At 37.3% G+C, this 22507-nt stretch overlaps 1 protein-coding gene across 1 annotated transcript; it reads left to right on the forward strand.

The window, feature by feature from the left end:
• Positions 1-1324: 1324 nt before the first annotated feature.
• Positions 1325-20206, forward strand: U1-70K (U1 small nuclear ribonucleoprotein-70K). Its single transcript, XM_006855969.4, has 10 exons — positions 1325-1664; positions 1909-2023; positions 2743-2822; positions 13100-13175; positions 13427-13491; positions 13770-13832; positions 14533-14614; positions 14828-14990; positions 18828-18899; positions 19403-20206. The coding sequence occupies exons 1-10, from the start codon at positions 1566-1568 to the stop codon at positions 19962-19964; spliced, it is 1377 nt and encodes a 458-aa protein (XP_006856031.1). The 5' UTR covers positions 1325-1565; the 3' UTR covers positions 19965-20206.
• Positions 20207-22507: the final 2301 nt, after the last annotated feature.

Here is a 22507-nt window from a genome sequence, read left to right on the forward strand (position 1 = left end):
TATGCAAATAATGATTTTGTATCATATTTTTATATAAGTTATTACTGCTTGGAAGCCACTACGCAATGCTTATGGATGAAAATAAACAGTGGTTTCGTCCATAGGCTTGGTGCTGTTTGATTTTTTCGAACGGCATAGATTAAAAGATTGCACCGGCTCTACTATGTCCATTGCATGCAATCTATTTTTCACGCAAAAACACAAGAAACCATTGCGACTTTTTAGAAAACACCGCGACAGCTCTATAAGAGTCGTTGCGGGATAAAAACACTTTCGCGTATAAGTATTTTTAAGAGTTTTCCTTGGTGCTTCAATATATTAAGAACAAGCACTATTTTGGCATACCTCAAGTGCGTGCTACGTCTTACCCAAAAAAAGAGCATGGTGTACTCATCTTTGTCATATGTTCTACTACTTGAGTCCTACTGGTAGACAACTATCACTTATGCCGGAGTAGAAATGAAGAGTATAACAAGCTCACGCGCAGTAGAAAGCCGTCTCCATCAGGGCACACGTGTCATTTACAAAATCTAAAGTGATTGTGAAATGATTTCATACTCCTATGGGAGCGTATATTGTCCATTTACTTCCCAGGGCAAAAGTATATTTTTTTGGATCCTAAAGTTTTGGAGAATCTCTAGAATGCAGGGACCGACATCAAAGAGAAAATAACAATTTCCATACTCTATGTGTTTAGATAAAGTAATGTCTCAAGATTGAACAAGAATCGTTTAATTTTTAAAAAAGGTGCGGATTACATAAGGATGAGGGCCTAAACAATCAAAATAATGTGCACCCTCAAATAGTGTCGAAATATATTGTTTATATATTGGAAATATTTGTTATAGCTCAAAAATTTATTTTCATATCTAATTATAAAATTTTAAGCTTAAAAAATGATGTTGATCAGGAAAATCTACAAACACTTAAAAATATTGAAGATCAACGGTCTAGAAAATATATTGCAAGATACACTACTTCCAAGACTTGAAATCATATCATAGAACTTGAGGTCGAGATAACCGATTTGAGATTTATTGAGCATTGAAACAACCTCTTCTAGTAAATTTTCGAGATACGCCTTAATTTGATTGTTTAGGGCCTCACCCTTATATAAACTTATTTATTATTAAAAAAAATGTGGTGACACTTTGATCACAAAATCATGATGAAAATAATTATATTTTACCCTTGGGAGTAGTTGTAAAATATGATCCTGCGGGTGCATATTGGTTTTTATCTTCTCCTTCAATAAATAGCGAGTCCACCTATTATTAATGTTGTTCTATTTGTTTATCCCCATTTTCCTTTCTGTTAAACCCTACCTCTGAATTTCGCAGATAACCCTAATTGTGCACAGATTCATCCATCTGGTGCATGAGCTTCTTCGTTACTTAAGTGGGGTTTTTGTGGTCTGATTTAGCAGAGACCCTATAATTCTAGCAGAGATTCATCCATCTATGGCATGAGCTTCTCCTTTCCCATAACAGAGGTTCTGAAAAATCATTTGATCCATTCGTTTTTTCATCGGTGAAACCTCATTGGATCTTATCTTGTGCAAAACCATGGGGGACTATGGAGATGTTTACATGCGCAACAGAGATGCAGCTGTTCAAGCTCGCACTAAAGCACAAAATAGAGCAAATGTTTTGCAGCTAAAGCTGGTATTATTCACTTTGCTGTCTATATTTATGTGCCTTTACCTTCTCTGTCTAGATTTGTTTCAGCACCTGGATTTCCTTGTAGTTTTTGAATCCATGGATCTCTCTCTCTCTCTCTCTCTCTCTCTCTCTCTCTCTTTCTGTCTATTTTTTTTTCAATGTGTTAATCTGGTTTTCTGATCATGTTATACGTTGATGTAGAATGAACTTTCAGTTAATTTTGTATTTTTTATTTTTTTGGTTACAGATTGGGCAGAGTCATCCAACTGGGTTAACATCGAACCTTTTGAAGCTTTTTGAACCTAGACCTCCTTTGGAGTATAAGCCTCCTCCAGAGAAGAGAAAATGCCCACCTTATTCAGGTAACATTGTTAGTATGGTTACAGATTGTGGGCTGCCTAGACCACTTACTATTTTGTGTACTTTAAATATTTTAATATAAAGTTAGAAAAATTGTTATTATGAGGTTTGTCATTGATCATCACATTGTTTTTCTTAAATGATTAAAACTGCTCTCGTAACATGTCATTGATTTGATATTTCATTAAATTATGATATTTTGTTGAGTGTGTTCGTATTCAAGGTTTTCTTTTTTAATTATAAACACAGGGTGTTCCAAAATTTTAGTGTAGTTTCCTGATCATTAGGTTTGTTGTGTTCTCCATAATATGTGACGGGGAGTGCCAATGTAGAACAAATTGGATCACAATCTGCATATTTAATTTTATATTGATTTGACCTTATAGTTGACAGTATATGCAAATTAGGTGCATTGAATACAATTTATACTTGGTTACATATATGTATGTATGTATGCATGTATGTATGTTATACAGAGGATTTTTATGAGGGTAATGTCATGTATACAGTTTGATCATGTCTACTATCCAAAAAGCAAACAACTGAACCATTTTCGATTCATGGTTTTGCCACTTTGCATTTTGAGCTTCTTTATCCTGAGATCTATTACTGTGATGGATATATGGAGTTATACCGCAAGTTACTGTTTACATTGAAACTGAACCTTATATTACTTTCAATAACAAAGCTGAAACTAAATCTTTTATTGTGCTTTCTGAAGGAATGGCACAGTATGTGAGTAACTTTGCAGAGCCGGGTGACCCAGAATATGCACCGCCGGTTCAGAAGGCTGAAACTCCAGTAAGCTAACTATTGCCCTTATTTTTTATGTGTGTCAATGTGGTCAATTTGATGTCTTTTTTCTGTGTATCATTTTGATGTAACATTCATGTTTCCAGTATTTTGTCATGAGGGATGTCTCTTCTCATGCTTAATGCTTTCATTCTTTGTGGAAACTGATTTTACGGCGTGAGGAATTTTTTTTGCGATTATCAATGGTATTCAGTGACGCTCTGGGTGCAATAGTAGTTTTTTAGTAAGTGTTTGTAATAATTGCTTTCGAGATCTTGGACTTGTGTCCTCCTTCTACATAAGTGCACTTATTACTCAGTCTTGTGTACTGCACACCGTGTACAACACAAATATCTCAATGTGCACTATTCATGTGCAAAGTTTAGCAATGTTAGGAAAGAGGCTGGGGTCGTGGTGGTAGCATCCCCATACCTAGGTACCACATCGTGGTAGCATTCCTACTGCTGACACCCCCAATTAACACCTTCAAAATGTAACTTCCCAATCTATTGAAAAAACAAGTAGGGGCCTGTCTTCCCCACTGAATTACCCAAAAAAAAAAAAAAAAACTGTTTAGTAATGTTGCCTGCACTTATAACAAGTGTTGTGCACCCGCGCACTGTGCAATTTGCACTACGTTTCCCAAAACACTTTGGCAGGAAGCATTACATAAGTGCACTTTGTACTCAGTCTTGTGTACTGCGCACCGTGCACAGCACAAATCACTTAATTAGCACTATGCATGTGCAGAGTTTAGCAATGTTGCCCGCACTTATGACGAGCATTGCGCACCTACGTACTGTGCAATTTGCACTATCTTCCCCAAACACATGCATATGAAGCACTGCATAGGTTCATATAGTACTCAGTATTGTGTATTGCGCACCATGCACAACACAAATCACTCTATGTGCACAATTCATGTGCAAAGTGTAGCAATGTTGCCCGCACTTATGACGAGCGTTGTGCACCCGCGCATTGTACAATTTGCACAATGTTCCCCAAAACACATGCGCACGAAACACTACATAAGTGCACTTAGTACACAATATTGTGTGTTGTGCACCATGCACAACACAAATCAGTCAATGTGCACTATTCATGTGCAAAGTGTAGCAATGTTGCTTGCACTTTTGACGAGCATCGTGCATCCGTGCACCATGCAATTTGCGCCACGTTCCCCAAAAACATGTGCACGAAGCACTATATAAGTGCCCTTAGTACACAGTCTTGTGTAGTGTGCACGGTGCAAAACACAAATCACTCAATGTGCATTTGTCATGTGATCCATATGTGTCAAGATGTGATGCGGAAATCTAATATATTGCTGAAAATTTAAGTTTATTGAAAGGAAATTTGAATAAATAAGCAAAAGGAAGCCAAGAATGTCATGAAATTTGCGAAGGAGTTATATGTTTTGTGGAATATTTGTCCATTTATGACTCGAGTTTCTTGAACATATCAATGTGAATGCGTGCTAATTCACTAATACCAAGATAGTATTGAATTACTTACCTGTAGCATTAATAGTGTTAAAGATGTTTATTGATAAACAAAGAAGTCCTAGAGAAGCTCTTGTACTCAATATTTGATTTGACTTAGAAGAAAATCAGTTATGGAACCAATATTCAAAAAACGAATTTAAGTAATGAATGTGTCTCACTTTCTAAACACTCACCCCTTTAGTAAAACCCATATTCAATGGCATGAATGTACAATTGGCAGATTCAAGAACTCTATTGGGTTTTCTTTCAAGCCTTCTTGGACTCCAAGTGGTAGATGGGCACATGAAGAAGGGGGATTAGCCATGAACAGTGGCAAATATTATGGAAGTGATCCTCATGTTAAGAAAGAGAGATTGATGTAAACCTTAGATCAGCCACTCACATATGATTGTATCAATTGATTTTTATTATTCTGAGATCAGCCACTCACATAAAAACACTGTTGAAGGTGGAGGTATGCAAGAAAGGCGTCCTTTAGATAGAGTGCTCAAAGATATGTAAGAACCATACAAAATTGGGAATTTATTCCAGAAAAAACTATAAAAAAATTGGCGTTGATCCCCAATAAACCTGGAGGATTCAAGTATATAATACCCAAGCATGGGAACTCGGATACTAGATCATCCACGACAAGCCTATCATCCCCGACGAACTCATCAGCAGATTCAGCTCCCTCAGAGGTTGCTAGAACGGGTCGAAGACTCATGGCATGGATAAAAAGGTCGATATAGAATTTCATCAGTCAGGCGGGGCAAGGTATGGAAGGAAGACTTGAGATACATTTAGAAAGGGGGGCGGGGGAATCCTGAATATAAGGAATAGGCGATAAGCCCCTATTGCAGCCGACTATAGTTGCTATGGATGCTATGAAGGAACATCATTAGTGGCACCCTCTTTTACGAGAGCATTGGCTGTAGAACTTGCCTACCTCCAAATATGACTGAACACAACTTGAAGAGGCCTGCAAATATGAAAAAATATGGTAAAAACTGGGTTCCATGCTCCATGGATGGGGGGAATGTTTGGATGCCTAAAGGATCAAGTTCATAGAGTCTCCTTTGAGGATTAGGAGTGGAACCCCTAGGGGGTTGAATTTTTTGAGACCTTCATGCAAGGCCCTTGGCCATTTCCATGGCAATTGATGCCGAGGCTTCCTGAGAATAATGTTATGGTCTGGCTGTTTGAGTCACTGTATGGTCCTCCATAGCCCCCAAACACTGGATTTCTGAAGTAGCAACCGTCTGTGTTGAGCTTGACATAGCCAAGGTTCGATGATTGCAAAAGAAATGATCTAGGGATTGTCGGTGAATGGGACAGTCTGAACATTTTTCTGGTTTGTAGCAATTGGCATAACCTAGCTAATATGTCGATTAACATCAATTGATGTAACCTAATTGGTTTACATCCATGTTGGAATAGGAGTTGTGTTGAGCTAGGAGGGGAGCCCTGTGGCATTCTTTACTGAGAAATTGAGTGATGCCCATTCCTGTTACTTGACATATGATGTTGAATTATATGTAATTGTTCAAGCTCTTTAACACAAAAGGCCATATATGATTCATAGGAAGTTCATGTTGTATGCAGACCATGAGGCATTGAGATGCCTTAATTCTCAGCATACACTTCATGGTCGACATGTGAAATGGGTAATGTTCTTACAAGTATACACGCTTGCACTCAAGCACAAAGCCTGAGTTCACAATTAGGTGGGGGTGCCTTGAATCATCAGTCGCTCATCAACAATCATTCCTAAATTAGCATCTAGCAATTTCTAGCAACCGAGGTACTCTTATGCTTTAAGGTGTATCACAAGTACATAGCATCCAAAATCCAAAGTCAAAATACTAAATGTTCATGACATAAAATAAAGGTGATAATGAAGGGAATCAGAATCTTAGCTCTCAATCAGACATGTCGTATGATCCATTACGTTCATCTCCCGAACTATCATCATTTGTGTCATTGCCCCCTCGTCTACATATGCTTCTTCCTCCTCAGTTTTCCTCTAAGGCAGCCTCCTCCTTGACCTTTGGAGCGTATTTTATCCAACTCTCGTCCTTTGTGATCTGATGATAGGCCTTATGTCTTCTCTATACCTCATACTTTACTTGACATCCAACCAAAGAAGTTCCTCACCCTCAAACGCCCGCTCTGATTGTGGATCTGTGGTTTGTTCACTTGTGCTTTTCCCTAACAAGCTCTATAATGTCTTGTTTTAACCCTAAGTTGGATTATGTGCCTTGTCGAATGCTTCAATCAATTTGACCAAAACAGTCCCTAACGGACAATTGACCAATTAGCATATGTTCGGAACCTTCCATTAGACCATCTATTAAACATGATGGCTACCCCATGTTTCTCCCACCCTACTTCCTTGGAAGTCAAAATTTTCTTTACACATGCATTTCATCTTTCAAAAGGGGCTCCTAAAGCTCATGAAGTGAGAGAGGTTCGAGCCCAAGATCAATTCTTGAAGCTATCAAGGCACACAATATTGAATTGAATACCGCATTACTAAAACCACTTAGCAATAAACCTACAATTCTTAATCCTTTTTCCTTCTTGTATTTGTTTTCAAACATGGTTTTTTCTCCTCCTGTCTTCTACGATAACATCTGGCTTCAGGGTGCAAAATACATTGTATTGGCCCCCAAGGGTGAGGACTTTTTTGCCCAGCAGTACCATTTATAGCCCTCCCTTGTAATTGTTGCACACTTTGAACTTCATATATATTTTCTTCATCTTCATTATCAAATAACTGAACCTCTTCCAACATCTATTGTATTTTCTTTTCTTTTGTTGGCTATCTATATATGCCGTAATTTTCTAATCTCATTGTTTGCTTGAAGGTGCTAATACCGGCAAGATGTTTCTTTTGCTGGAAAAATATATCCATATAAGTTTCCCCAACCTAGAGTACAAAGAGCACATGATTTGGGCTTGAGCATGACTGGTAGTAGTTGACATCGAGTAATGCTACATCTCAAGTTTGATTCCTACCACCGAACTACACACCCCCCCCAAAAAAAAAAAAACAAAAGTACAAAGAACATTAATTGAATTACCGGCAAGATATTTCTTTTGCGGGAAAATATCTCCATATAAGTTTCCCCAACCTAGAGTACAAAGAGCACAGGAATTGAGCTTGAGCATGAGTGGTAGTAGTTGACATTGAGCAATGCTACATCTCAAGTTTGATTCCTACCACTAAACTACCAGCCCCCCCAAAAAAAAGTACAAAGAACATAATTGATCCTTGGGATTGGGTTTTGAATATTTCTGTGCTGGATCTTTGTTGCTGGAAGATGGCAATGTTGTTATTAAAAAAAGAAGCATTCTGAATGAAGCTAACTTGAAGAACATGGAAATGTTACTAAAAAAAAGCATCATGAAATGAAACTAACTAAAAAAAGTTTATCTGTTTCAAACTTCCGATGCAAGACCCTATTCAATAGAAGATTTTGTTTTTGGGTTTTATCTCCTCGTCCCTTGAAACCATCTATTATTTGGAAAATCCTCGCATAAAAAACCTTCCTAGCAATGCCCAAAATAATCTCAAATAATCAAGAATTATCAGTTTTTTTGAGAGCTTTGTAATCGAGAAAAAAATTTGTTTGTGGTTTCTAGGTTTAACCCCTTCTAAAATGTGAAAATTGGTTTTAATTGAGTTTTTCCGGGGGCTGAGCTACATTCCTTCCCACCAAAAAAAAAAAAAACTCTTCGCCCTGCCCACATGCGGGCACATTGTTGTTGATGCGCATTTGTGGGCAATGCATTGTATATGCAGGCGCATTGCGAAAAGCTGTATATGCGAGGTTGTGCTGTGCACCTTAGGGCACATCTGCCTTGATGCAGCACATAATGCATTATGTGACTGCATTTGATAACACTAGTTGAAAACTCTCTTTTACCTCTTAGGTCCATCTAAATGCTCTGGACTTAGTGATGGTAGAACCATGATGTTAAAGTGAACAAAGTGAGGATGTGAAAACCTCGCACATCACCATTAGAACTTGAGTTGGCCAGCTCTTGATAGCGTCCACCTTAGCAAGACGAACCTTAATCCCTTTTGACACAATGTAGCTCACAAAATGAAACTTTCATGAGGTTGACATGCTACTTGCTCTTCGCTGTAAGTGTACTAAATGGTCATGTGGACGCATTTTGTAGATCGAAATATCAATAAAGTACACAACCGCAAATCTCCCAATGCATGGTCATAGAACTTGGTTCATCATTTCTTGGTTTGAATGTTAATATGATGATCATGTATACTCTTGAGGTCATGTTTGGATAAAATATGGGTGCCACTCAACGTATGCAGCATTTTATCAAGACAAGTAAGGGAAAACCTATACATGATGGTAATCTTAACGGTTGCAAAACTATCAATCAGTGTTTCGAGATTTGGCCAGGACTGTGCGGACGCGGCCGAGTAACTCGTCCTCGCCCTATGGGTGAGGCGTGTTTGCCCCAAGTATATTGTACACACATTTTTAATAGGTTATATATACTAATGTGCTGATTTTTAAGATGAACATTCCAATAACGCACTGGTTTGTGTGCATACTTATGGTTCATGACGGTGAGGGTTTGAATCCCTCTTTAATCATCCGCTATCCTTTTGTTAGACCTTTTCCTTTTTTTCTTCTTTTTTTTTTTTAAGAAAAAACAAGAGTTAAAAAAATATTCAAGAAGAGGATTCGAACTTAAGACCTCTTACAAAGAGGTATTCTAAGAGCTTAGCACTTTAACCAACATGCCACTAAGATTTCCTTTTCAACAATAGGATATATCTATTTATGTAGTACCTTTTTTTTAAAAAAAGAAAACATAAATTGAAAATGGGTGGGCGGAGGATTCGAACCTAAATCATCTTGCATGGAGGAACCCTGAGGGCGGAGGAATTGACCACCAGGTCATTTGATGTTCAAACTCACAAAAACAAGAAGGCTAATATATATATAAATTAATTTTTGTGTTGATTTTTACTTGAACTGTACTCGAACGAGTACTTGGACTCGCCCGAGTAACTTAGCTCGAGCAAGGGCTGAGTACCTTGGCCGAGTCGATTTTCAAAACACTGCTATCAACTCACATTCTCTAAGTGCCATCTTTCTTTGGAGTTTAGAATGCAAGGGCCACACACAATATTTCTCTTCCAAGTCCTTCTCTTGGGACTTCCATAACCTACCTATGCATATGCTTTGCTGTACTCATCGTGTAATGGACCAACTATGGGGGGTTGGCTCTTGGAATGAGATTTATGCAATGCTGAAAATCTCTCATAGGAGGAAGGCCATTAGGAAGATCTTCTGGAGTGCTCCAACTGAATGAAGTGAATCTCTCACGGAATTGTTGAACTCTTTGACTATTTGCGTCTCCTCACTGCACCTCAAATAATGCTCTTTTCAAAGGCATTGTCAGCTTCCTCGCCTTGTTTTGAGAAACTTGAGGTTTTGCTTCTCCTTTCCTCTGTTGTAATGCATCTTTTTGTGGTAACTTTTTTATTATATTTAGTGGAGGAGCAAGTGCGCTTCTCACCATCATGGTGTGTCTTTCTATCGAATTGTCATGGATGGCCACACAAAATGTGACAGACCTCAGGAGGATCTATATAGCACCACATAGCATCTGTGGAATTTTCCTTATTGAGAAATTCACAAGACATCACCATTTAATAGGGTTCTCGTTCACTCCTTTAAACCTTGCAATGTTGAATACCATTCTATGTCTTGATTTGTAAGCGATGGTTGTCAACCATCTCTTGAGAAATTGTCATGGTCTTTCTTTCTATTGGATTGCCACGAACGGTGTGACAAACCTCGAGAGAGGCTAAATAGCCATACATTTTCATTTTAAGTTGTCCTCATCGAGAAACTCTACCCCATGATCTTCTCCTACAATGATTGAATCAGGATCATCCTTTTGTCCCTTGTCACCTATGTCTTTGCCCTCCAAATTTCCTTCATCTTTTGCTTGTTCCACCAAGTTATTTTGAGGTTTGTACAATCTATGATGGCATTCGGCTGATTGATGGCCCAATTCTTCACACCAGAATCATTTAATGGTGTTATTTTATGGCATGGGGCCACAAACACCTCATCTTTTGCTTGTTCCACCAAGTTATTTTGAGGTTTGTACAATCTATGATGGCATTCGGCTGATTGATGGCCCAATTCTTCACACCAAAATCATTTAATGGTGTTATTTTATGGCATGGGGCCACAAACACCTCATCTTGTTCCAAAATTAGCTGCTGACAGTGTTCAGAAATCAACTCGGCCAAGGTACTCAGCCCTTTCCCGAGCCGAGTTACTCGGGCAATCCCGAGTAACTCGCCCGAGTATAGTTCAAGTTAAAATAATAAAAAATCAACACAAAAATTAATTTATATATATTATAGCCTTTGTTTTTATGACATTGAGCTTTAAGTGGCCTGATGGTCAGGTCTATCGCCCATGGGGTTCCTCCATACAGGATGATTTGGATTCGAATCCTCAACCTGCTCATTTTCAATTTTTGTTTTCTTTTTTTTAAAAGGTAATATACTAGTATGGCAATAGATATATACTTTTGGTTAAAAAGAAATTTTGGTCGCACGTTGGTTAAAGTGGTACGCTCTAATAATACCCCTTTGTAAGAGGTCTTAGGTACGAATCCTCTTCCTGAATTTTTTTTTTTAACTCCCGTTTTTTCTTTTAAAAAAAGGAAAAAGAAAAAGAAAAGAAAAGAAAGGAAGGCGGATGATTAAGGAGGGATTCGAACCCTTACCGTCATGGACTATAAGAATGCCCACAAGCCAGTGCACTACTTGAAGGTTCATGTTAAAAATTGGCTGAGTCCGAGTAGTCCCAACCGAGTCTCGAAACAGTGGCTGCTGATGTCTTGAATGAGGGTCCATAAATGGTGTTGTAGCTGTAGCATGTGCAGGTTTTTTAGCGTTTCTAGAGGAACTCGATGACCCTCAGTTAGGATCCTCCTTTCTATTCATAGGACCCTAGAGATGCTTTTCAACTTCCAGAGCAAGTCCATAGAAATCACCAACACTCGGCATGTTATGAAGGGAAACCTGATCTTGGATATGATACGTAGCATGGCTACACATCGACCCATGGCTTGCTCTTCACCCTCCTGGATGCCATTATGCGCACCCAACAGGTTAAGTGCTTTCATGTATTCTCTTACAGATTTGGTACCTTGCATCGAAACAAGTATCTTCTGGTAAAGTGTGGTCTGATAATCAGATGACAAGCATTTTGGTCGAAGTTTATCGTTTATTCAGGCCTGAGTGCTAACTTTCTCTTTGGAATTTTATTCGTGAAGTTGCTTCCACCAAACAATTGTCAAGCCTTTCAACTTCATGGCAGCAAACATCACCTTCCTTTCCTCACGAGCTTTGACCTTCCCTTTTCACAGTGATCTTCCATCTGAAGAAGTGATTTATACTTTCAAACCATTTGAGGAACTGCTAAGGATCAAGGTGTTTCGCATTGGTCTTAATCCCATACTCCTGGGATCCTTTTAAAGCCTTGGTCAATCTGTCCTTGATCTGCTCTCTCTTGGGAGTCTTTTGAGGAGGGTTATGGGGAAGCATCGCCAAATACATATGTGTGCAAGTTACTACTTGCCCGAGGGAGTTATCATGTTGGTCAATTCTTTGGTTGGATGGACTGCTAATGAGCACCCTCAACTTAACCATACCCATGGCCTTGGACTGGATCCCAGCGTCAATCACAATCATGGATGACATTGCCTTGATCTGGACCTAAGGAAGGACATTTCCTACACTATAGATTGCTACTAGGACAAATTCCCTCTCATGGGAAACCTAGGGCAGCAACCAAAATACCTCAAGAATTCTCACCTAAACACTAAGGGACACATGTCATACAGCACCTAAGGGACATAATAGTGTAGGGATAGCACCTTAAAGACCAAATGGACACGTTAAAGCTTTAGGACAGACCCTAAACAACTCAAAAATAGGCCTCTAGCCCTAAGACGAAACTTGCTATGATAGATGCTCCTTGGTTGCACCTTCAATGTTGATTGACAAGTGCCTATGCTAACACATAGACACATGGTAATTCACTGAAGAATTTGTTTTCGAGTGCTGATGCTCTAGGATATTTATCGGCATTGAGAAATTGCATTTTGCAATTGCCTTGTTGGTCTCGATTTTCAGAAAATTATGTCCTATACGTGCTATGCTATGATTTATGATTATGGCTTCTTTTTTTTTGTGTGAGTGTGTGTGTGTGTGTTTCACTACAAAACTGTCGATGCCATGATAGTTATAATTAATTTGTAGGAATTTTCTTCGTTCTAATTATTAATTTGCAGGATTCATTAAACACATGTTCCGAGAGTTGAGTTAGCGCATAGATTTATTTTTCTATGACCATAATAGCACACTTAATGTCTGTGAGTGTTTCTTAACTTGAAGCAGGTATGATTAGGATCACATTTATAGTTGATGTACATGATCTGTGCATTTGCATATACTTTGATGGACTTATCACATTTAAAAAAATTCAAAAGTGGTGTTACTCTTTTTTATCCATCATGTTAATACCATGATTTGAGAAAAAAATATGAAGCTATCGCTTAAACTTCTGTAAGGCGTGGAGGAAATTCCATGAGTCGAAGATAGAGCTGCATGATGAGCATCTGTGATTCTTGAAAGAAATATGAATATCATTTTCCCCCTCTTCTTCTGTATTGGTGTTGATGCTTTATCACTATGTTCACTGTAAGAGATATATTTTTGTTGGGCAGACACAAAGAAGGGCACGAATCCACGGACTTCGGCTTGAGAAAGGCGCTGCCAAAGCTGCCGAAGAGCTGCAGAAATGTAAGTCATCCATCCTTATAGCAACTGACATTTCTCAGTGTCATCCATTCTTATAGCAACTGACATTTCTCAGTGTCATCCATTCTTATAGCAACTGACATTTCTCAGTGTCATCCATTCTTATAGCAACTGACATTTCTCAGTGTCATCTATTCTTATAGCAACTGACACTTCTCAGTGTGTTTTTTGGCCTCTTTCTATTTTCTCGAGCCTTGTCCTAAAGTTTCCTCTTGTCCAAATGGTCTGTGTAGATGATCCTACAAAGGACCCTAATATATCTGGAGATCCATACAAAACACTGTTTGTTGCAAGGCTTGTAAGTTATTTCTTGCCATTATTTCTTTTTCTTTTGAATGTTCATTTGTTGCTCTTATTTGTATGCGCTTGTGGGTACATACGTGCAAGCACAAATGCATTCCCATCAATTTTACTGTGGACATGTGTATACACTCATGTATGGATACCTAATTCATTCATAGCAAATGGATTGTGAATGGTTATCACTATTTGATTGCGGGCATGACTTATCCTTGCGTTATATATGTAATATTACTATGGTTTTAATGTGTCCATTTTTTTTTATCTATTTTGCAGAATTATGAAACAACCGAGCACCGAATCAAAAGGGAGTTTGAGGCCTATGGGCCAATCAAGCGGGTAGGTATTTTTAGAGCAACCCCTAGTGGGGCTCAGATTGTTGCTCTTGGCTTGGGTAAGAGTTCTGGTGGTATACAATTCAGTTTTCTTTATATTGTCCCATTTGGAAGATCTAAACCATTTCTTTATTTTCAAGCTCTAAAAAGAGAATATTTGACCATCTCTCCCTATTTAAGTTTCCTGGTGCTGGTAAACGCACGAGTCAGGAGTAATAACACGTCCTTTGCCAGTAATAACAATCTTGGTATGTTTCATTCAAATTCCTTTAGTGAATGTTAGCTTTACATCAAAAGGCCGATCAAAACTTTTCTTTTCCAGTTCAGAAGGTATTTTTTCCCACTCTTTCCCGATTCTTTCTAGTATTTAGTTCACTACTTTAAGCAATACCCCTGGTAAGGGGGTGGTTTAACTGTTGCACTACCGGTAAATCGGCCACATTCATGGGTTTTTCTGCCAACTCGAATCTGCAATGATGGCGATGCATCCTTCCTGGCGAAGCTGTACACCTTAAAGGTGAGCACGGCTAGTGAGGCATAGTGCCTGTCTGCCGTGCCATTTAGGATTTAGAGTTTTGAAAATGTTCCTAGGCTATAGATTAGAAGAATCTAGGGACTGAAAATATTCAACTTCCTATTATTTATCTTTTTAAGTTTGTTCTTTATTGCCATTGCACTCTAATCTTTGTATTTGCACTGTACAGGTTCGTCTCATCCATGACAAAACTACGAATAAGCCTCGTGGTTATGCATTCATTGAGTACGTGCACACCCGTGACATGAAGAGTATGTACGAGTTTCTTTAGGTCATTTAGAGAGGTTTTTCTATATTCCAAAGTTGAAAGAAAAAGCTTTTGCTTTCTTCTCTATCTTAATCTGAAGTTTTCATTTCATTGTGCTTTACGCATGTCTTCTCTCTCTTATTTGTTCTCTCCTCTTAAGAGGTTAGTGGGATGTCATGTTAACAAATGGTTTATGAGATTATTTTGATTTGTGCAGCTGCATACAAACAAGCAGATGGTCGGAAGCTGGATAATAGAAGGGTACTTGTCGATGTTGAGCGTGGTAGAACTGTTCCAAATTGGCGTCCTCGCAGACTGGGTGGTGGACTTGGATCAACTAGGGTGGGAGGTGAAGAAGTTAATCAGAAGTACTCTGGCAGGTAATATGCACTGTTATATGTAGTGTTTTAAAAATCGGCAAGTCGCAATGGACTCGTCCGAGTCGAAACGGGAATCAGTCACCCCGTGTTAGTTCTAGTGAAATACACAAAATCGTCCGGTTTTAGAGTAGAACCCGACAAGTTGCTACAGTAAACCGTCCGGAGTCGCCGATTCAATACAGTGAACCGCCGAGTCACAACTTAAAACCGCTTCCTAAAAGCTGCATGAGCACTTTCTATTGTCAGCATGCACAACCCGCATATGCGTGGCCATGCAACAAGAACATCGTCAGTCATGGGCAGGTTTGATTGTTTTATAGTAGTCTTTCTTCCCACAACACCTTTTTTGATAGAACCGCCCGATGGTGTACAATGGGATAAAGACTGTTTTAATTGTACGATGGGACAAAGACTCTACTACTAAATGAGTTAAAAAGCAGGTGTACGGGTTGGGACCATAGGTTTTAAAAAAAAAATAGTGTGGTGTACACGCGATGGTGTACGCGCGATGGTGTACACCCATCAAGAGTAAGAAGGGTGTATGCCCAATGGTAGAAATTAAATTAAACAATAAAAAAGGAAAAAAAATTATTAAAAATAATAATTGGGTGCCCATTACCTCTATCTCTCACCAAAAAAAATTTAAATTTACTTACCCAAAAAAACGTAAAAACTCTATTAGGTTATTATCTCATGGGATTATTTCATTATATGATTAATAATTAATTAATTAGTTAATTAGGATTAAAAAATTAGTATTAGCTCATAGGATATTAAAAAAAGCAAAAAATTAATACTAATTCTAGTCTATTGAATATTAAAAAAAATAGTTTAGAGGATATTTTAAGATAGAAAAATAACACTAACTTATACAAGTTTAGGATTTATTTCAAGTTGTTTTATCAATTATCCCACATTGCAAATATGAATTTTTTAAATTTATTAATAATCAAATATTATATATTATTTATTTATTAATTTATTTATATTATAAATTTTGTAATGTATTATTTTTTCATATAATTGTAAATAAGATTTTTTAAATTAGATGATATTATAAGACATTTTACATTTTTATTTGTATAGTAAAATAATTATAAAATATAAAATTATAAACCAACAACTTCAATTTCAATATATATTATTATAGTTAGTTAGGTTGTAATAATTTTAGATGAGTAAAACGAATTAATAAATGTTTGATACTTTGATGTGATACTAATTTATGTGAGAAATTAATTTTTTTAATCTTATAATATAGAAGTGTTTGTAACTAGTTACCTCACATTGCAATTATGAATTTATTTATTTATTTTTTAATTTTATTAAAATATTATTGTAAATTTATATTTTTAAATTCTATATTTCTATCCACTCTAATTATTATGTATTAGATTTATTTATTTGTGAGGGTCATACCCTTGTTTTTTGAATCACATTTATTATAATATTATAATTAATAATTATACTAATTACAATGATAACCGAGTCTTGAATTTTATTTATTAATTTATTTATTTTAATTATACAGACAGTCAGATAGAAAATAGTGTCTTAGTAATCATCTATTTTCACAAAGTAATGAAAATACGTAATGCACCACTCCTAAATTCTTTTATAAATTAAAATAACACTATTTTTAGAGATTTTTTAAAGATTTTTTGGGAGAAAAATTGCCGATTCCCACCGATTCCTAATCCGAAACACCGATTCACCTGTCCGGATTGGTTTTTGGGGTGCCCGATTTGGGGCATCGATTCATTTTTTAAGCCACTGGTTATTTGCTTTCTATTTGCGCTGAATTTTCCTTCCTGCAAATTCAGATTGCCTTTATTTCTTTTGAGAAAGTAGTAAAATTGAACATGTTTATGTTTAAAGAAAGAAGGAATTTGGTATTTTGCTTATTGTTGAAGAAGAATATAATTCTGTTGCCTGAGAGGAAATATCCAGGAAATTGTTGTGGGTAATATACCTTTCAGTTTTCATCTGCTGGATAGCTTTCAGGATAGAATTCTCGAGGATCAGTGCATGGTATATGGATAGGCTGGTGCTGATGTTGGAGGTTGGTTGGTTTGTGAATCCCATGGTTCAAAAACATGGACTCGGCCACCTAGGCGGTCAAGGGTCTGGGCTGCCTAGGTAGGCACCCAGCCACAAAGACACAAAGGCGACTTGGATGATTCTTGTCTTTTCAGTGCACTAAATTAATATAGCTACTCATGGTTATTGTTGCAGGCAACAAAAGTAAATCATTCCATTTTTTGATTTACCAATAAATTAACATAGCTACTTATGGTTACTTTTACATGCAAAAAGTTTTTTCAAGTGGCATAAAAAGTCTAATCCTTCCATATATTAATTAAAACTGAATTAATACTAATTTTTGGTTTACCAATAAATTAATATAGTTACTCATGGTTACTGTTACGAGCAAAAAAACTTATTCGAGAAGTGGCATAAAAAGTCTAATCCTTCCATATATTAATTAAAATTGAATTAAAACTATTTTTTGGTTTACCAATAAAGTAATATAGCTACTCATGGTTATTGACACATGTAAAAGGCGTTTTCGACAAGTGACATAAAAAGTCTAATACTTCCATATATTAATTAAAATTGAATTAGTATGATTTTTTGATTTGGTATTAATTCAACAAAATGAAGGTGCAAGTCAAGTCGGTGCCCAGGCGACCGCCTTGTACGCCGTCTATGTGGGCACCTTCCCGCCTAGAGCATGCCACCTTGCCCACGACTAGGCGGTTTGAAAAAAAGCCACCTAGGCAGCAAGGCAGCTGAATTTTTGTTCACTAGTGAATCCCATACCAAAATAGTTCAGTGGTTTGTTCATAAATAGATATGGCGTGCATGGTTGGGCTGAGAATTTGCCCCGTTTGGATTTCAAACCTGAAATTTGGATCCTGTTCGGATTTGGTTTTGGATCCAAGAATTTGGATTCGATAGGTCGGATCCAGATCCAAACTTTGGATCAGAATAGTAATTTGGACCCAAATACCAGTTTGGATCAAATCTGGGTATAGGTGGATCCGACCCAGTTATTAATATATTATATATAATTTATAATTACATGTAGTATTTTTTTACACATTATTTTATAGAAATTAAATAATGTAAAATAATTTTTTTGGATCCGATCGGGTCTGGATCCAGATCCCATGTATACTTTTTGGATCCAAATCTGAATCCTGGTGTATCCGGACCCGATCCAACCCATTCTCAGTCCTACATGCATGGGCTCTGAAGGCTTATTAGGTTGGAGTAGAAATGGAATAGAATTAGTTATCTAAGCTGATGATTGGTGTGTGAGTTTCATATCTCCTCTTGGGTTGGGGTTATTGAATCTGGCTATGAAGTAAGGAATTTAGCTCACTGTCATTGATCCAAAAAAAAACAGCAAACAAGACATTGTTGGCACTCAAATATAGATCTGTAGGCGCCTTTGTAAATGATAGTAGTACCTGTTAGGGACCATATTTCCATATCTTGACTCTATTTGTTCCGCACAAAAATTTCAGCCTGGGATATAGTGTGCTTGCTTGTTTGAGTATTTTATTCAAAGGTCCTGTTCAAAACTCTATAGCAACGAGATTCGGTCTCTGTTGGCGGTAGAGCTTACCCCTATAATTATTTTTGTTGTATAGCTGACCTCAATCATAACTTGGAGGGTACTGGCTTGATTCTCTTTGTTCACGTTTCTTGTTTTTTGTTTGGAAAAATATTTCTTTGAGCAGGATTGTTGATTGGAAAAATAGAAGATGAATGAACAGCATTGGTAATTGTTTTTAGTAATGGTTACGTGATTTGGATATATGTCAACAGGGAACCTCAGCAAGCCACAGGAGGATCACGTTCTGAGGAACCGAGGTCACGAGATGATCGCCACGTTTCTAGGTAATATTTTACAATAAGGATTAACACACACACACCTCCACATACACCATGAGAATGTTACATTTTGAACACAATTACATGATGATCACAAATATTCCAAGCTTTCAGATATAAAATTGGACAGTTTGGGTGTGTCAATTCTATGCAGAGTTCGAGAAAAAATTTCTCGGACTTTGAATGCGGTCAACGGCACATCCCCAGCAGCCTGATCTCACATATGACAGCTTGGGTGACTTGACCTTTTGTAACTTTCTATATTTGCTGCGGTTCTCCACTTGTCTTGCCGTCGCTCTATGTGTGTGTGGTTGTGACCCATCAATTTAAAGATTTATACGGGGAGTTCTAACCATGGTTTGGGTTTGCTAAATGCACATAATTCCTCCTAGAGATTTAATTGTATGTTGAAGTCAGATCATTCTCCATTAAGAAATTAACAAAATAAACATTTTCTTTTTCCTCTGAAGATAAGCTAACAGTTTGATGCTCTTGTGCAAAACACTTAGGGAGAGGGAAGTGGACCGGGTAAGAGATAGGGATCGCGACAGGGAGAAGTCACAAGAGCGGTCCCACGAGCGGGTGACCCGAGACCGAGATGACAGACACCATAGGGACCGCGATAGAGATAGAGAGAGAGAAAGGGAAAGAGAGCGTGGTCGTAACTATCGTGACCGTGAAAGGCCTAGAGAGCGAGAGAGGGAGAGATCATATGATCGGCGTGATCGTGACCGTGACCGTGACCGTGAGAGGCCTAGAGAGAGAGAGAGGGAGAGGTCTTATGACCGTGAAAGGCCTAGAGATAGAGAGAGGGACAATGAGGAGAGAGATAAGCACTGGGGCAGAGAAAGGGAGTATGACCATTTGGATGACGATAAGCCTAGGGATGTGGACTATCATGATGGGCATACTGGGCATGAGAATGAACACGATCATGGCTGGGATAGGGAGTATGATGACCGTATGGAGGCTGAGGATGACGACGATCGCGATCATGAGAGGGAAAGGGATAGAGAGAGAGAGCATGGGATAGTGGAGCCTGATGAACATGATCAAGGTTGGGAGCGCTAATACGAGCATCAGCAGGGGCACATCAGGTACTGTTTTTTTTTGTTTTCAACATGGTAAGGCACTTTGAACTGGGACCCATGCTTTTCTCAAGATTTTTAATTGTTTTTTTCTTTTTTTTTGGAGGGGGAAAGAAAGGATATTCTGGTGATTTTCTATTTTGCATTTGATGGTGAGGACTTGTGTGTTATATCTCAATGTTTTGATTTGAGACTTCTACTTGAAAAAATGGTTTTGAGTGTTAACTTTTCTCTCTCTCTCTCTTTCTCTCTCTCCACCAAAAAAAACAACCCAAAATAAAAGATATCTCCATGCATGTTTCATTTTTCTTTCTATGAGCTCTTCTAGACAAGCTGCTCTCTTCTTATTATTTACATGTTATGCGGTGGGGTTATTTTCTTTAGGGTGAGGTTTGTATAAGGTGTCCACCCGAAACAATCATGGGAAGGTGCACCTTAAAATCTCGTTAAAAGGTGTATTTTCGGTGCCGAAACTCTCATCATTGCTTAAGAGTTTATTTTTCACCTCAATTATGAAATTTGAAGCTGTAAAAATGGTGCAGATCTAATAACACTTGAGAACCTTCAAAATGAATGATTCAGATAGCGTGGGACAAGATATATTTTTTTTAAGGCTTAAAATTCGTTTTTCTTTCATATCCATGAGGTCAGATTATCAAATGGAGAATTTTCTAATGAGAAAAGGGTTTTGAAGTGCACCTTACTTGTATGAATTTTTTCGCGTAGTATATTCATTGGGGTACTTTTTATGCGACTCCAGTCTCTATGTGATCCTTAGTCGCAGCCGTCATATTTGAGTAGATGGGCTGAGATGACAAGTTAGCTCTTAACTGTTCTATCATAGTTTTTTATTTTTTATTTTTCACCTAAACATAATTTTGAAGAAAAAATTGGGGCATGCATATATCTTACGGGGGTGCACATGATAAAAATGATATAATAATTTTGGTGATAAAAAAATGGTAGGGGTATTTTGATCATTTATATATATATATATATATATATATATTACAGGTTTGCCCTAATCTTATGAAGGGATGTCCAAAATTTTATCAAAAAAAAAAATTTTAGAAAAAAAAATAAAAAATAAAATAGTGCTTGATGTGACATTATGGTAAAAACAACAGTAGCCATTTAATTCAGATCAAACGGCTAAGAAGTGAGATCAAACTTATATGTTTTTGAGGTCACAAACATTTCCCTTATTATAGTGAGGGAAGCATGTTTTATTAATTTTAGTTTAACTGCCCATTACCTGTTCTTTTCATTATTTTAAATTTTTGCATGCTTTTTCCTCTCTTGTAATTGTCCACTATCTAGATGCTCATTAAACGAGAGCAGAAATTAAATTGTGGGTCTCCATGTAAAGGAGAGATTAGGCTCCAAGGCAGGAGAAGATGGATTATGGGGTGGACACCACTTGAATTTTCTAATTCATGGCTTGTATATTTTTGGAGGAAGACTTTTCCTATATTTCTTCTGTTTATTGTTACGATTTATGCTATTGTCAGGTTTGTTCTTTTCTCACCTCCTGGTTTTGAGTTCTCATACCCCCTTCTCCCCCTCCCCCCTCTCTCTCTCTATCTCTATCTCATACCCCCCTCTCTCTCTCTCTTTCTCTCTCTCTCTTCACCATGGAGGGATTAGGACTTCCAATTACGTATTTCTTTACATCTTGTAGCCTTGCACTGAAAGGAAATGTTGATAGTAGAGATTATATAAGCCAATGGGCATATAATTCAGGGTAACCCCTTTGTGGAATGTGATCCATTGGATTCCAAATTTTAGACATGTAGAACTCATCTAGTTCTTCTTAATTGAGAGAGAAAGAGAGAGAATATGCACAGAATAAGGGGGAAAGCGAGTATGCTATTCTTTCGTAGATGCTTGCCATTTATTTGAATTGTAGGTCTAGTCTTGAAAAGGTGAAGTTTACTTTTTTTTTTAAATCATTCAAAAGCTGAGATTAATTTTTGTTTTGAATCATTTGTTTTGCAAAACTTCATCCAAAAGATCCTTTTGCCCATCTTTGTTTTAGAACCCGACTTATACTATATAAACCCATTAGATATAAGTAACTTACTTGAGAAGTTAACTAGAAGTAACGGTAAAAAACTAAAAACAAATCAACAGATGTAACTGCCATGGACTCGACCATTTTCTTTTTTAAATTGTTTATGTTATCATGAGGGTGACCAAGATCAGTTTGGCTTATAATATGACGAGGGATATTGTTCCGCTTTTTAAAACGGGTATGATACTGGTCGAATTGGTTTCAAAAAATGAAGAAAAAAATAGATATAATAATTGGACATGGTTTCTATGGGTCCATGTAAAAATGAGTTGCCTCTTAAAATGATATTTTTGAGCTCGATTTTTTTACTTATAAATTAAGGACATGTAATCTCTAATATGGCGATCATGAATATGAAAAGATACATAAATTATAAAAATTAGAAATAATAATTATATTAAAAAAACATTTAGACGGTTAATTTCAGTTGTTTTTAGATGGACCGCTTAGAT

The sequence above is a fragment of the Amborella trichopoda genome, chromosome 13 (assembly GCF_054954075.1).
Source record: "Amborella trichopoda isolate Santa Cruz 75 chromosome 13, AtrichopodaSantaCruz75HAP2 v2.0, whole genome shotgun sequence".
Classification (NCBI taxonomy): domain Eukaryota; kingdom Viridiplantae; phylum Streptophyta; class Magnoliopsida; order Amborellales; family Amborellaceae; genus Amborella; species Amborella trichopoda.

Coding starts and splice junctions, on each gene's coding strand:
- U1-70K (XM_006855969.4), top strand. CDS start 1,566: ATGGGGGACTATGGAGATGTTTACATGCGCAACAGAGATGCAGCTGTT. Junction 2,024..2,742: donor AAAATGCCCACCTTATTCAG/GTAACATTGTTA, acceptor TGCTTTCTGAAG/GAATGGCACAGTATGTGAGT. Junction 2,823..13,099: donor TTCAGAAGGCTGAAACTCCA/GTAAGCTAACTA, acceptor TTTGTTGGGCAG/ACACAAAGAAGGGCACGAAT.